This window comes from Cyprinodon tularosa, unplaced genomic scaffold, assembly GCF_016077235.1.
Source record: "Cyprinodon tularosa strain WSP-4 unplaced genomic scaffold, ASM1607723v1 ctg666, whole genome shotgun sequence".
Classification (NCBI taxonomy): domain Eukaryota; kingdom Metazoa; phylum Chordata; class Actinopteri; order Cyprinodontiformes; family Cyprinodontidae; genus Cyprinodon; species Cyprinodon tularosa.
The window spans coordinates 185538-201176 of NW_024039414.1; the positions used below are offsets into that span (position 1 = coordinate 185538).

Consider the following 15639-nt stretch of genomic DNA (forward strand, 5'->3'; position numbering starts at 1 on the left):
GTGCATTACAGACAGACAGACAGACAGACAGACACACAGTTTTTAAGAACATGAGCACAGCTCCAGTTTCTGTTTTTTTAATTTTCTTTTTATTGTGATCAGAACAGACGTTAAAGCTTTCTGAAATACACTGGGAGCACAATACCAAGACAACAAGCTGCTTCCTTTCTTCACACCATCTGACACATCGATCAAAACTACACCGTCTCAGAGAAAAATAGGAATTTACATCAGAGAATGTTTTTTATTATGCCAGTTTTCTGAGCAACTATGGTTTTTACATCAGAAATCCTCCTTTTTTCTTCAGCCATTCACTTTGATTTTGTTTTTATCATACATTTTTGCTTTATATATTTGACAGTGTTTTTGTCTTGTTATTGTTCGCTTCCCCGCTGAGGGGGAGTACAGTCGCTGTCGTCCTCCCAGGATGAAGACCTGAAACCTGCAGGTGCAGATATAGAGTGAGTGGCAGGCGTGTGGCCGAGGCCTTGGTACCGGCCGATAGAAGACGGTGAGGCGGGCATAGATGTTGCTGCTGTGACGATGGGATCTTGGGAGGTGGAGTTCAGCAACCCAGTGTGCTCAGTATGCTCAGGTCGTGCAGCTGCTCCAAAGTACATCTTGTTGGGGCGTCCCAGGAAAGTACGACCTGAAGAGATATAGCAGGGGTTGACATTAAGGATTTTTACCACTTGCCCTTTGGGCAAGTGACTCTCACATTTCATTTGCCCAGAAACAATTTTTACTTGCCCAGTATAATATTTGATAAATATAGTTCCTAACATTCATTTTTGTATATATATCACTGAAACATGTTTGTTTTTTAAATGTTTTTTGTAATTCAGTATTTTTTAAGTTTTCAGGTTCCAGGTGTGTATATGCATGCGTCAGATAATGAACTCAAGCCTACATTACCGTGTTAACATGCTTTTCAAACCTTCCTGCACATTCTTTTCAAACTGAACTTTGCTTTAAACTGTTGTGTGCTTGGAAAAATAAAAATTGTAATGTTAAAAATCTAAAAAATAACTTGACAGGTTAAAAACTTAAGATAAATCACAAGACAGAAGTCAATGTCACAAATGAATAACTTTTATTTATTAACATCTTCTATGTTTATAGAAGATAATACTATTAATATAATTTGACTTTTCTAGAGAATCATTATACATAGTTATTTTATACAGGGTTTCCACAGTCTTACATAATTTCAGAATTCCCTGACTTTTAACTGACTCAGGATTAGTTTGCCCTGACAAAATAAATGCAGCCGTTTGTCGTTTTGGTAACTATATCACAATTACAGCTAGGTGGACAAAATTCCGTCATCTGGTGGAAACTCACCCGGCTTTTTCAAAACACGCGCCTTTTTCAAATCACGCGAGAATGTGTTCAAAACAACAAAAATGGCACCGGCAACGCTTCTGGGTTGTTTTCATCGAATGTCTGTGATTTTAAAGTAATTTTGAGTGATGAATAAATTTTTTTTGCATAATTTGTACTATCCCAACAATAAAAACTACCTGCCCCGGGAGATGGGGCGATGGTTAACATCGAGCCCTGTATAGCCAGAAGAGTTGTCACACTACTCCACTAGATGTGTGAAAATACCCTAAAACCCCAGAACACCTGGTTTGCCAGTGTTTGATTTACCATAAACATTTTCTGAGAAATATTTTCCATATGGTTAATGATTTATAAATCTGCTTGAATTATAAACCAAGTCATTGACATTTACTGATTTTAATGACATTTTAGATTTTTAACAGCTGGTCGAAAACGCTCAGCCATTAATGTAAGCAATTAATAACACCTGGTAATTGTGCACATTGTCAGTTATAATCATTTAACTAAAGATCATTGATTTCAATGACATATTTATTCATTATACCTTCAAGTTCTAATTAATAATATATTCATAATCTGCTGATAAAATTGCACAACAAATGTTATCCAACATTTAATGTTTATGTTTTATTATTGAGGATCTCCTTCTCTAGGAAACTTCAAGGGTTATGGCAGGAATAAAAAATAAAAAAAACACCTGCTGGGCTCAAAGAACTAGCTAATGTCTGGAAAGTAAGGTCAGGGAGAGTACCACATGTATTAAGTGTTTTGAGAAAGTAAACTCTGAGTTTATTTTAGTTTTGGGAAAATATGGTGAATTATGTGATTTATTACTAATAATCAAGGGCGTAGGTTTGATTTGAACTTTGGTGGGGACACTATTGGTCGGGTGTCATTGGTGCTATGCAATATGCATGCCCTTTTTTATGCTCGATGTGAGCATCCGTACTGATAAGAGGAATTCATTGTTAAAAGAGAAAAGCATCATTTTGCTACATTAATAAAAATTGTATAAGCACTACACTCATTAGATGCTGTTTATCAATGTTTGAAGCATCACCGGCTCTGATGAATGTGGAATTAGGACTGTTTTCCACTTTGAAAACGGTTTCATTTGAACGACTAAGAGAGAAGGTGAATACAGTATTTTCTTTTGAAGATATAGAATTGTGCAGAGTTAAACCCCACTCTTTTTACCTGCTATACTCTCTCTGTATCAAGCAAAATAATACATTCATTAAAATATTAACTTCACTATAAAAGTTGAACATCTGGGCTGTAGTTACTCTGTGAAGCCAATTTCATGTATTTCATCTGGGGCTGAAAAAATGAATCATATTAATTGATTATTTCAATAATTGTCAACTAATTTAGTGAGTGATTCATCATTAACTGGAGTATAGAGACTTTAAAACATACATTAATATAAATGTAAAATGTGCCTTTCCCCACAGAGCAACCCACTTAGATCAGTTATTATATCAAAATTGGAAAAAATTAAAACAAAAAAAATGAAAACAGTAATATCAACTAAATATCGATAAAAAGGAAACCCTCACATTTTCTTTTTTAGCTGGCTGTGGCTAAGAATCAGAAATGTTGATGGCTTACAGCCTTTATTTGCCCATTTTTCCAACAGTCTTCAGAACTCCTGGCTGACTCAGAATATTTTGTTTTATAAAAGAAAAAAAAAGGTTTTTGTTTTCTAGTGTACATGATATTCATTTTTTTTATTGGGACTAGTTTTGTAGCCTACTATTAATTGTAGTAACCGCTGCATTCTAGTGTGAATAAATTTTCAATGTTGTGCTCCAAGCACACGCGGACTAGAAAACAGCCAATCAGAGAGAGAGAAGGCGGAACTTAAGGCAAAACAACCAATGAGAGTTTAGTTAAATAGCGCAGCAAAGTTCCATGCGCTGATACATGAAAGGGACAGGAGAGACCAGGCAGAGGAGCTGCGAGAGGAAAAGAAGCCACTGCTGCAACAACTACTGCTGTAAATTATAAACATGTTGCTCACATCCAATTATTGGTAGGGACAATTAGGTCGGTTCAAAATGTTGGTAGGGACATGTCCCTATGGTCCCTATGCAAACCTACGCCCATGCTAATAATTCACCCTTTTGCCTGTGACTGACTGGTGAACTGTCTAGGGTGTACCAGCCTTTCATCTATAGACTACTGGAGATAGGCATCAGACCCACCATCACCCTGATAGATAAGTGGAAGATAGAAACTTCTCATTCGTCATAAAGGTGCTTGATAAATTCAGTAAGTATGCTTCTGGAGATTATTTCATTATGAGTCCAGCTTTCTACGGAGCCCCTAAAGGGACAATGAAGAGAAATAAAAAAAAATTATTTCTCGTGCGCACCACTTATTTTCTTGTGCGCACCAGATACTTTCTCGTGCGCTTCACTTAGTTTCTCGTGCGCACCAGATACTTTCTCGTGCGCACCAGATACTTCCTCGTGCGCTTCACTTAGTTTTTCGTGCGCACCAGATACTTTCTCGTGCGCAGCACTTAGTTTTTCGTGCGCACCAGATACTTTCTCGTGCGCACCAGATACTTTCTCGTGCGCACCACTTATTTTCTTGTGCGCACCAGATACTTTCTCGTGCGCTCCACTTAGTTTTTCATGCGCACCAGTTTTAGCTTCTCGTGCGCACCTGATATTGCCTCTATTTTTTGCTGATGTTAAAGAGATGGCTGGCAAAGATTTAATAAACTTTTGAAAACCCCAAATATTCCCGACAATGTCGTCAAAAAGCTGAGGAAAGATAAGGTTTCTTAATCAATATACTAGGTTTGTAAGACATTAGCATAATATTTAATTACAGTGTTGTAATATCCTTTTAATATGCAGATTAGCAATAGCACAGCACGTGCCATTACAACCTTCCTCTTCAATCAGACACTATTTAAATACTATTTTAGAGCTTTAAAAAAAAAAGAATAGTTTGTCTGTGTGATCTAAATGTGATGACACATAAATGTGATGACCGACGAGGAGCTGGGACAATATATTGTGAAATATGGAGACCGACTTGCAGTAAAAGCATCTTGTCAGCAAAGAATTGAGACTTTCCAAACTCCAGGAGTGAAGTCTGCTATCATGCAGCGAGTACGTCAAAAACTGACCGAACAGAGACCTGCTGGAAGCAGTAGACCGCGGCCTTTTGGCAATCAACATGCCGCAATAATTATTTTTTTATTTCTCTTCAGTGTCCCTTCAGGGGCTCCGTAGCTTTCTGCAAATACCAACTAAGGAAATAACCAAAATATGTCCATTGAAGGTAAAAGACACTAAGTACTGGTACACTGACTAGACTATACATTGAAAGAAGGTTAACAGCAGGAAGCTTGAATGCAGTTTTATAAAAGTTAACAGGCATTTTAATCAAATAATTTTAAATTGTGGGGAAATTATCAAGTATGTAGTCCTGAAACATTATGTATTTAAATAAACCTTAAAGACTAACAAACTCTGCCCATGACACTTACCAACATGGCGGACTTGCTCAGTGACGTCAGCTCGGATGTCAGAGAAATCCCACATGGCCAAAAAACTGTCAAAACAGGAGCCCTCCTCTGCTTCCTGGGAAAAGTAGGCAAAGAGTGGAAGTTGGAAGTTACATGGATGGATGGATGGATGGATGGATGGATGGATGGATGGATGGATGGATGGATGGATGGATGGATGGATGGATGGATGGATGGATGGATGGATGGATGGATGGATGAATGGATGGATGGATGGATGGATGGATGGATGGATGGATGGATTACCTGGACATAGGGTTTGTAGGTAAAGGTGTAATGGTGAGCGATAGCAGCCAGGAACATCTCTATGCAGATGATGAAGTCCTATAAATTCAATCATACATTTGGTCAGTCAAGCAGTTTACAAAGTGAAGAATCAGTTACAAATCTTCAAAAATTAAAACATGAGTGAAATATAACCTCCAATTTTACTTGTTTAATTAAAGAACCAGTACTGGGGTATAGAAAGAAAGGAAAAGCAAAATGCTGGCTTAGATTTTATGTAACCTGATAAGCATGGGAATTAAATATTTACAAAAATACTGTAGGTATGAATAAGTAACTGATTATGCCAGAGGTGTATTTCTTTATAATAATGATTTTTGACCTGCAGTCCAGTAGCTACAGCCTCCACGCTGTCCCAGTCCCAGGTGTGTTTGTCAGAGATCACACCTACTTTCACCAGGAAGGCTATGAAAACGGCCTGCCTGCAGAAAAAACCACCAGCATTTATTAAACCTTATAACGTTTCCTTAATAAGAATAAGGTACCATACAAGTACGGTCCTGCTTACCAGAAGGAGACAAACACCACCAATTTTACGCAGAGGAACTTTCCAACGGGCCTGATTGGAGTCAGCTCATCTCTCAGGGCATCAGTCTATAATCATACTCTAATCAGAAAGATCAGAAGAACAACTGTCACCTCTATGTCTGTAGGGAAAAAAAACAAAAAATGCATTAAAAACCTGATTTACTGATATGAGTATTTTGTAAAAAAGTGTTAAAGTGTGATATACATAGTAGTGCAGATTTGTTAATTTTTTGTTTTTTTATTGTAATTACACTGTTACAAATACAGAGCAACGCAATGAACTCTTCATTTTACCCGTCCCCTTGGGGCGCAGGGGGCTGCCATTGTGCAGCGCCCAGGGAGCAGTGTGGGGTTAAGGGTCTTGCTCAGGGGGCCAAAGTGGCAGTCCGTGGGAGTGGGGCTTGAACTCAGAACCTCTGGATTCCAATCAATGTTCTAAACCCCTAGGCCACCACTCCCCGGCAACATTTAATCAAACTGATACCTACTTTTCCAAAGTTTTCCTGACCTAATCTAAAAGGTGGGACTTAAGAGCGTTTTTTTTTTGTTTTTGTTTTTTTTTAACCTTCCTCTGGTTAACCATTTTTTACAATCACCCAGTTAACCATTTTTGGCTGCAGGTCTTAAAGGTTATGTCCCAGCAAACAATTCACCTCTAAAGACTGAGACTGCAAAATAACTAAAGCTGTGAACAGTATATTTAAAGCATTACTATAGATTTCTAATTAAACGTATTTCTGAACTTTGATTAGGTCTTTCTAACAGATTATTATGTTTTGATATCCTGTATAATTCTGATAGTATGATTTTGGTGAATTGTCCTGCTGGAAAGTAGAACTGTCAGGTATTTAGCTCCACCTCTCCTCCCACAAACACTGACCAGCTGTCTGTTGCTTCTAAAGAGAAATGTCTCCAAACATAATACTGCCACTACCATGTTTATTTGTTTGGACAGTATGATCCATGTCCATGTGTAGAGAAATTTCACAAAACTGTGATTTTTGTGTAAAAGAAAGTGGCATTTTATTCAGTCTGACCAGAGAACTTTCTGCATGGTTTGTTGCAAATTAAAGGCTAAAATTACAGTTTTTTGTTTCTTTCTTTTTTAACTACTTTCTTTTTGCAAATGTTCTGCAAATGGGATAATTGTAGAATATTTGAATCAGAATTTTTCTCTGAACAGAAGCTTCCAGCTTAGCTGTGGATCTTTGCAGCTAATCCAGTGATAATGACAGCCTCTCAGTTGCTCATCTTTATCGCCCATCTAGCTTCTGTTTATTTGTTGTTCTTAATGTAGTTTTTTTGTTGTTATTCTCTATAAAAAAAACTGAATTTAAAAAAACGGATTGGTGTCTGTATATTCCCTCCCTCCTCATATGCTCCTACTACTTTCTGTTGCTGTTTCATAGAAATCCACCAAATTATAGTAGATATATTTAGCTTTAAATATTTACCTTTTAATTTTAAAGTGTTACGACTTTAGTAATATAGTGTATCTCCCTCTAAAAAACCTGAAAGGCTTCATGGTTTGTTTACATTTTATTATTCGAGATGCTTGGCACCTTATGGTGGAACCAAGACACCTTATAAAAGCAGAAACACCCATAGGTAGCAACTATTTTTTAAACAGTTTTCACTCTTTTGAATTAATAAATATATGTGCAGATTATTACAACTTAAAATACCTTTTTTCTTTTTTTTATAAATAGAGTTAAGTCTATATTTCAAAGTTCCTGAGCAACCAGTGGCCTTATTTCTATTTATTTTTTTGTTTATTTCATTTGTAACTTTCCTTCTTTTTTCATGAATCTGAGTGCATTAAATTGTGTTTGTATTTCTGCTTTTGTGCAGCACTTTGGTCCTGTTGGTTTTTAAAGTTCTACATAAATAAAGATTGGATTGGATTATAAAGTTCTTTCATGTGTCGTTCCTACGGTAATGTCCGGTCGCTGAGGTGTTGATTACCAGCTGGGATATGTTGTTAACAATAACCAGGTAGGACCAAGCGTTTCTGAAGCTGAAATTGGCCTCATCATAAACTCCAAAGAGCTGACAGATGCTGCAGAAATAGACAAAACAACAACGATGCATATTCCAGTCATCGCCATGAGGAACCAGTTTTAAAAATACTCTGACAGGCTGAGAAATAATAAATAAATAATGCAAATAAAGCTAAAAATAGCTTTAGAGAACCTTTAGAGAGGACAGAGAATAACTAACAGATGACATTTTATATGTTTAACAATGACCAGAAGGACAACACTTAGAAATGATGAGCCTTTATGTCTTAAACTTACAGTGCTATCACCGTGGTGACGGGTCGGACCACCGTGTACTGAAGGACGCCCAGCTTGCATCTGAACAGCAGCACCCTGCCGGAGGAATAATGAAAAGCATGAACACTTCAGGCACCATCATCTCATCAGACACTTTTGCCCGCTCCTTCCCTCCTCATACTCTCCCATCGGCCATGGCGGGCAGCAGCAGAGCGGCGGCAGGTGTGGCTGCTGCTGCTGCACCTCTAGCATGAGCACCAGGCTCGGGTACTGGTTGCTCAGGAAGTTGAGCAGGAAAACCAGGAAGTTGTAGATAACGTAGGCCTCATAGCACTCCCTGCACGTGTCCACGTAGATGGCGAGGCTGGGGTACCGCAGGGCCAGCCACTGAATGAAGGGAGGAGGAAAACTGAAGCTCAAAATCACATGTGAACAGATTCACATGGGAGAAGATTTAATAGCTGTGGTTACAAAAAAAGTGTCTCAGCCAATTTCATATCACGGCTGGTGACCCTGCAATGTTTTGCAATGGATGCAACAAAGGATAAGACAGACTGCTGAGCATTGATCTGTGTGTTTGTGTCCCATTAATGACTCACACTGTCCAGACTGTAGATTGGAACCATCCACAGAATCCTGGAAGATAAAAACAAACCATCAGGGTTTTAAGTTTCATGCACTTTATTCAACCATCTGCAAAAACTTTAGATGCCTTCAGAATTTTGATCTCATACTGCATGTTTATCATTATTTTTTATCATATATCAGGAATGTAAAGCAGTTTTCAGGTTTTATTTCACTTTTATTCTTACCTCTGCTACTACTTCTACACTTCACAGTTAAACTGAATGTCATGATCTTGGTGCTGAGGTCTGGTCTGATTACTCATTTTACTCACCTGCTTATCTCTGCCAAGTTCTCATTACCGTTCATCTGATCCACCTGCTTCAGCCTCTATTTAACCAGCCTTCAGATCAGTCATCAGTGCCAGATTATTCAAGCCTTTGGTGAGAGTTCTCTTGCATTTCTGTATTTCTGATTGCCTGATCCAAACCCATTCTGCCTCTGGACCCCTGAGCCTGCCTGTCCCCTTTCTGATCTGTTTGCCTGATCTGTCTTTGGACTCCTGCCAGATCTCTGCCTGTCTGTCAACCGAAATTGGGACTGCTTCACGACTCTGTATTGGATTTGCCCTCGGCACCTCTTTGACCCTCTGATCTCCTTTTTCTAACTACCGAGCACCTTACTGGCTTTGGCTTGGCCCTCTGGATTATCCTGCCTACCATCGTCTGCTCAGTTCTGATCTCCTGCCTGTTCTCCGAATACTAATACATCAGCGTCTGGGACTGTGGGCGCCGCCAGCTGTGTCACATTGGCAGTTGATCAGTTGGAAGCAACCTCGGACTCCTCTATAAGACCAGGTTAGTGACTCACATGCTTATCCACTGGGGTTTTTTGCAATGATCTCAGTGACCACTGTCTTGTAGCCACTGTTAGAAACACCAAAATGGACAAGAAGAAACCACGTATTATGATAAAAAGAGATTTAAAACATCTGAATGAACAAGCCTTCTACCATGACCTTTGTAAGTGCCAATGGGAGAGAATTGACCTAATTCCTGATGTTGAAACAGCTTGGTCATTTTTCTATGAGTGTTTTATGGCTGTTGTTAATAAGCATGCCCCCTTTAAAAAAATCAGAATTAAAGGAAGAGATAATGCATGGTTCACACCAGAACTGGCTAATGCTTTACATGAGAGAAACTTAGCATGGACAAAGGCAAGGAAAACCCATCTTAAATTCGACTGGGATATTTTCAGATATTTGCTCAAAGGTTTGGAAATGAGATCTATGGTTTGTAACTGTTTTATGAATTTCTAATTATAGATAGATGTAATTGTAAACTGTAATGTAATTTGTAATGTAATCTTTTGCCGCTGTCTTGGCCAGGACTTCCTTGAAAAAGAGATTGTTAATCTCAATGGGACTTTTCCTGGTTAAATAAAGGAATAAATAAAAAATATATATATCATCCATCTCCACATAGACGTGGTCACTAACCTGCTGTCTCTTCCTGCATCTAATCAACTGAGTCCAATCTTGACATGATGACTTGATGATATGAATGGAGTCAGGTGTGCTATTGTTTGGTTGGAAAGAAAACCTGGAACCTTTCTGGAACCAGTTTGACACCCCTATTCTAGAAGATTGAGTTATTATCCCCCCACTGCAGAGCTGCCTTTGACTGTTAAAGTTAAACTGTTAACTAAGGTATCATTAGTTACGTCCGCCGAGGTGGTTATATATTCATCAGTGTTGGCTTTTCTGTTTTCAAAATAACTAAAAAACTTATTGACAGATTTTGCTGAAATTTTCAGAGAAGGTGCCTATTGTGACTGGCAGCGAATGATTTAATTTTAGTGATGATCCAGATCACCATCTGGAGCCAGGAATGTTTATCAGATCTACAAGCTGATTTCTAAGTTTAAGTTTATGGTGAAACTGTTTTATTTGCTTTAATACTTGCTTGTATCATGTTTTTATTGTTACTTGCATTTATTCTGTTTTTATTCTTCTATTTTACCGTTTAGAATTGTCTTTGTACTGAATTGTGCTACACAGATAAACTTTCCTTGCCTTGCCTTAAGGAAACGAAAATGGTGAAACGTTGAAAGTTTCTGAAGCCTTTCTAATTCAGTGCAGTTATTCAACCCATGATGCTATTAACGATTTACCCTAAAAGTAATATTCGGCCCAGAGACAGGCTTGAGGGCTTAAATGAGCTGGATCTATTCTTATGATTCATTCAGGGAAATATTTGTTTACCTGATGATGGGTTTCTGCAGCTCAGGCTGGGTGTAGTGCACCATATGCTGCAGGATCCCCCACAGTGAAATGGGGATTGTGAGGAACACAAACACACCGGCAATGAACCAGGCTTTACTGTGAGTCCCGACCTGCACAGACAGAAAAGCAGAACCTCTATGAATCATTCAGTATAGATCAGATACAAGCAGATCAGGAGGTAATGGGGGGGGGATATGAGTACCTTGTCCTTCTGGAGCTCCCAGATGCACAGCGGCACTACAGCCACCAGCAGAAGGGCATACAGAACCAGAACCAGGGGACGGATCCATCTCCTCCACTCTGCACAGGTACATGGCATGGTGGCTGCTTCACCCTGAGTGCAGACTTACAGGCTCATCCAACATCTTAGAGACAGACGGGACAACAAGCATATAACACTGCTTTGACTGTGCAATTCAGTTCCCTAAGATATGATTATTATTGTTTTCAGTCATTAATACTATCATTAATTCAATTTTTTGTGGTAATAATTGACATGAATATTACTGAACAAAATCATTTGAAAAAATCAAAAGCTTAAATGTCCAAACAACTACAAAACATAGTTATATATATATTATATTCCTTCACCTTTACTCACTTGCACCTGTTTACAATAAAAAAAACTGTAACTTCAATATGGTAAACAAGGAGTTGATATCTATATGGCATATCTTTATAAAGCCTGTAAGTCTATCTAATTGGAAAGGCAATAACAGAAAAATAGAAGAAAGATCAACATTACTGTGAAATGAAAATGAGTTGTAAAGCTGTTCAGGTCAACTTTTTTGCTTTAGATTAAACCACCACAGAACTGACGCACAGTGTTAAATCTGTAGTGTCAAAGTACATTGACTCTTTTACAGTTATAACGACAAAAACATCTGGCATTAATATACACTACGTAGAAAGTGGGACCAAATGCACTCAGCTTGGTGTTAAATCTACCTCTTAAAGTGTCACTTTAACACTGCAACATTTACAGCGTGAATGAGTAAGAAGTAAGTTTGTGAACTTCAGGATTTAATAAATTGGCAAAAGTGTATTTTTTCTTCTGATTATTTAACCAAAAAATGTATTTTATTTAGCATATATTATGTCTACAGTCCTTACAGAACGGTTGGTGAGTTTTGCCGCTTTTTAAATCTAACAATTTAAGTCCATTGCAAATGGAAAAATGGAAGCTTGAAAATATTAGACAATTATGGAAGAGGATTAGGGCCACTGAAACAATAAAAAACGTTACCCGATTTTTAAATATTATTTCAGTTTAATAAGGGAAAAAGTCAGAATTCTGACTTTTTGTAAGAATTATGTCTTTTTTTCTCAGAATTCTGACTTTCATCTCAGAATTCTGACTGAATACTGACAGCTAACAAACATGTTAGCATCAAGCTGTAGCCATGTCTGTTTTAGAGGCTAGCTCCCTTGATTTAATGATCTTCTGCCCCTCAATGAAGTAGCATCACAGGGACCCCTCAGGCACGTAAAAAGTTGCCTAATTCCGTCATTTTCCACCAATGTGTCACTGGCCCTCCCAAACAACTCACATCTTTGTCAGTGAAGCTGAGTGCTCCCACATCTCTTCCTTCATGGTGTCCATCTACATTTAGATCCAAAATTCTGAGATTAAAGTTAGAATTCTTAGGAAAAAAGTCAGAATTCTGAGAATAAAGTCAGAATTATGAGAAAAAAAAGGCAGAATTCTGAGATTAAAGTTAGAATTCTTAGGAAAAAAGTCAGAATTCTGAGATTAAAGTAAGAATTCTGAGAAAAAAATCAGAATTCTGAGATTAGTCAGGATTCAGACAAAAAAGTCAGTTTTTTCTTCTATTATACTGAAATAAAATTAAAAAATCCGTTAACTTTTTTTCGTTTTTTCAGTGGCCCTAATCCACTTCCGTAGAAAATAGAGCAGTAGGACTACAGCACCATGTAGGCTATTTCTCTCTGGACCAACACTGTGTTTAAGTCGTGCTTTAAAAACAAGCTAAAATGAAAGCATTTATCTTTTTATTGTTTTAATAAAAGCAGTCAGGATTGTAGTGTAAACATGTTAAAGCTGTTGCGTCAGAGGGTTGTTTACTTGCAGTGATGCTCGGCCTGTTTCCGCCCTCCTCCGCTCTCTGTTTCTAGGCAACGCATCCCTCCTCCATCCGTCACCGTGAACGGCCAAACTGACGCTCAGCGGTCCGGTTCGGGTCTTTTTAATGAAGTCCTCTTTGATCAGCGGTCGATAAATCCGCACACCGACCGTCAGGTCCGAGGGCTCCGCTCAGCAGCTGATCCGCCGCCTTTACGGCCAGACGTCACCGGGAGGAAGCGGAGGCAGCTCCCATCAGCCTCATGGTGGGCGGGGCCCAGACATAGGCTGGGATGTTTACTCTCTAAGTAGGTTATAATAGCAGGGAGAAAATATAAATAAACATGGAGCTGAATTTGAATAAATTATAAGAAATTATTATTTATTATTTAGATTTTTTTCTTCAAAAAAGACAAAAATTGTATAACCTAACCTAAAAGAGAAATTTTCTCCAATAATGGCATAACATTTTGGGAATGTCAGACCTACTGTAACCAAGTTGAACCAAACACAGATGCCACAGTGTGGCATTATTATGAGAGAGCTGATTACATCCAAAAATCAACTGTGATTAGTTTTTTGATTACTCAGGGACCAAAAGGGTCATGCAGAAGCCAAATAGAAAGAGAAACTTTACACAAAAAAAAGTAATTGCAAAAAGGACTAAAGATGCAAGGTGAAAAGAAAATGGATGTGGAAAAAGGAAACTAATTATTTTGAATTTCCAATTGGAAAGGTATTTAAAATCAGATTTATAAATTGTGATTGTGTAAATCTCTGTTAAGAAACAGGATTTGAAAACAAATTAGATTAATAAATGCATCTAATTTATTAATAAATGCCATAATATATTAGTAAATGCAACTTACATTTCTTCCCTGATTATTAAAAATCACTTCAATGTAATTCAGTTTATTTATATAGCGCCAATTCACAACACGTCATCTCAAAGCACTTTAAAGTTCACCAGATCATACAGTCAAATTTATTCAAAGTTTTCTAAGGAAAAATAGTTGATTGCATCAACTCATTGACTCGAAGGCAATCCCTCTCACTAAGCATATTTGTAGCAACAGTGGAGAGAAAAAACTCCCTTTTAACAGGAAGAAACCTCCAGCAGAACCAGGCTCAGAGGCCGACTGGGGTTCAAGGGATCGCTACTTTTACTTGAGTAAAATGTCTGGCTCCTTCATGCATTGTGAGTAACTTCACTTAGTGAAAAACTACTTTAAAAATTTGTTCTTTTTTTAAACTCAAGGCTAATTAGTTTAATGTTATTTTCCATTTACTGAGTCTGCTGTGTCATTTGGAGATTGAGTGAAAATACAGTAAACAGTGTGCTGTAATTTTACCGATTCTGCAAACTGTAACTATTGATTTTGTAAGTTTCATAATTCAGAAAATATCAAATTAGTTGTTATGACCATGGTTAGTCAGTAGATCAGTACTTAAGAAGCCTTTTTACCAACTCTTTTTACTCTTAATTAAGTAGTAGGATAGCAGGATATTTTTTACTTTTACTTAAGTAAAAATATGATGAAGTAGTTCTACTTTTACTTAAGTACAATTTTATGAATACTCTACCCACCTCTGGAAATAACAGATAATAAAAATCATAATGCAAATTAGCATTTATGAACTGATAATGGATCAATCCTTAAGAAAACAAATAATCATGGTGTTTGTAGTTGCTGGTATAGCTTTATTGATAAATACAACATCTAAAAAAAACAACACAACAAATAAAATGTAGATGAAATTACTTTGGTGACATTTTAGTTGTTTTGGTAGCCCTCAAAGCACCACAATAAGTTTCCCTTTATACATAAGTGTGTCTATAATGAAACAGAGGATTTCCCTCTGAAGTAAACACGGATTGTCAGAATAAAATAAGTGTAATACTAGCTTTGGCCTCCAGAGGCCACTGTAACACAGATAATTGCTGCTTTTCCTCGGATCTAAACAGACTTATTGCAGTTAGATATATTAAATAAAACACAGCAGAAAATAGGATACAACGAAAGAGCAGAGTTATGTTGATAGTTTTGTTTTAAGGTTTCTACAGAGCCACAAGAGGTCCAACATATCTGTATGGGGAGAAATTGTTGTTATTAAGGCATAATCACACAAAAACATATTTAATCTCTCCTTTTCCATTCAATTCAACCATAGTCACTTCTAGTTGATGTAAAAAATCCGAAAATCCATCATGTCCTTGTTAACGCTGTCATTCTGCAGCTCTTAGTTCTCCCTTCCTCCATCAGGAACTACATCATAATTACTGGTTAAGAACAGAGAGAAGCCGACTGGTGACTGATGAAAAGAAACAAACGAGCCACTTAAAAATAGACAAAATAATAAATAAAGAACCTTATCTGGCTTTACAGTTCTTCTGATCTCTATGGTGTCAAAGGAATCTTTAGAGAAGCATGATAACAAGGCTGTGAAATAAATTCAGCATTTTACAGTGGCTAACCTCTCACTAAAGATATGAGTGAAATATAACCTTTAACACTGAGAAGCAAGAGTTAAGAAATTATGTTTTAACAAAATAACACCCTAAAAACAGTCTAATCGAATAAAAATTTGGTAGGTAGTCATGTGTCCAACCAATCCTTTGGTTAAAATAACCAATTTAATTTGGTAGTAATTATAACCAATCTATACTGGTAAAAGGGCAAAAAAAAAAAAAAAAAATACAAATTGGTCACTTTGACCAACAGAA

The 15639-nt window shown here is 37.4% G+C and overlaps 1 protein-coding gene across 1 annotated transcript; it reads right to left on the reverse strand.

Moving 5' to 3' along the window:
* Positions 1-219: 219 nt before the first annotated feature.
* On the reverse strand, positions 220-13184 carry LOC119771334 (transmembrane protein 184C-like). The gene is given in 12 exon segments (XM_038267203.1): positions 220-649; positions 4856-4949; positions 5141-5218; positions 5502-5601; positions 5688-5818; positions 7673-7766; positions 8005-8079; positions 8165-8370; positions 8583-8619; positions 10811-10941; positions 11034-11196; positions 12918-13184. Coding segments are annotated over 11 exon segments (1338 nt in total). The 5' UTR covers positions 11151-11196; positions 12918-13184; the 3' UTR covers positions 220-374.
* Between the last annotated feature and the right edge of the window lie 2455 nt (positions 13185-15639).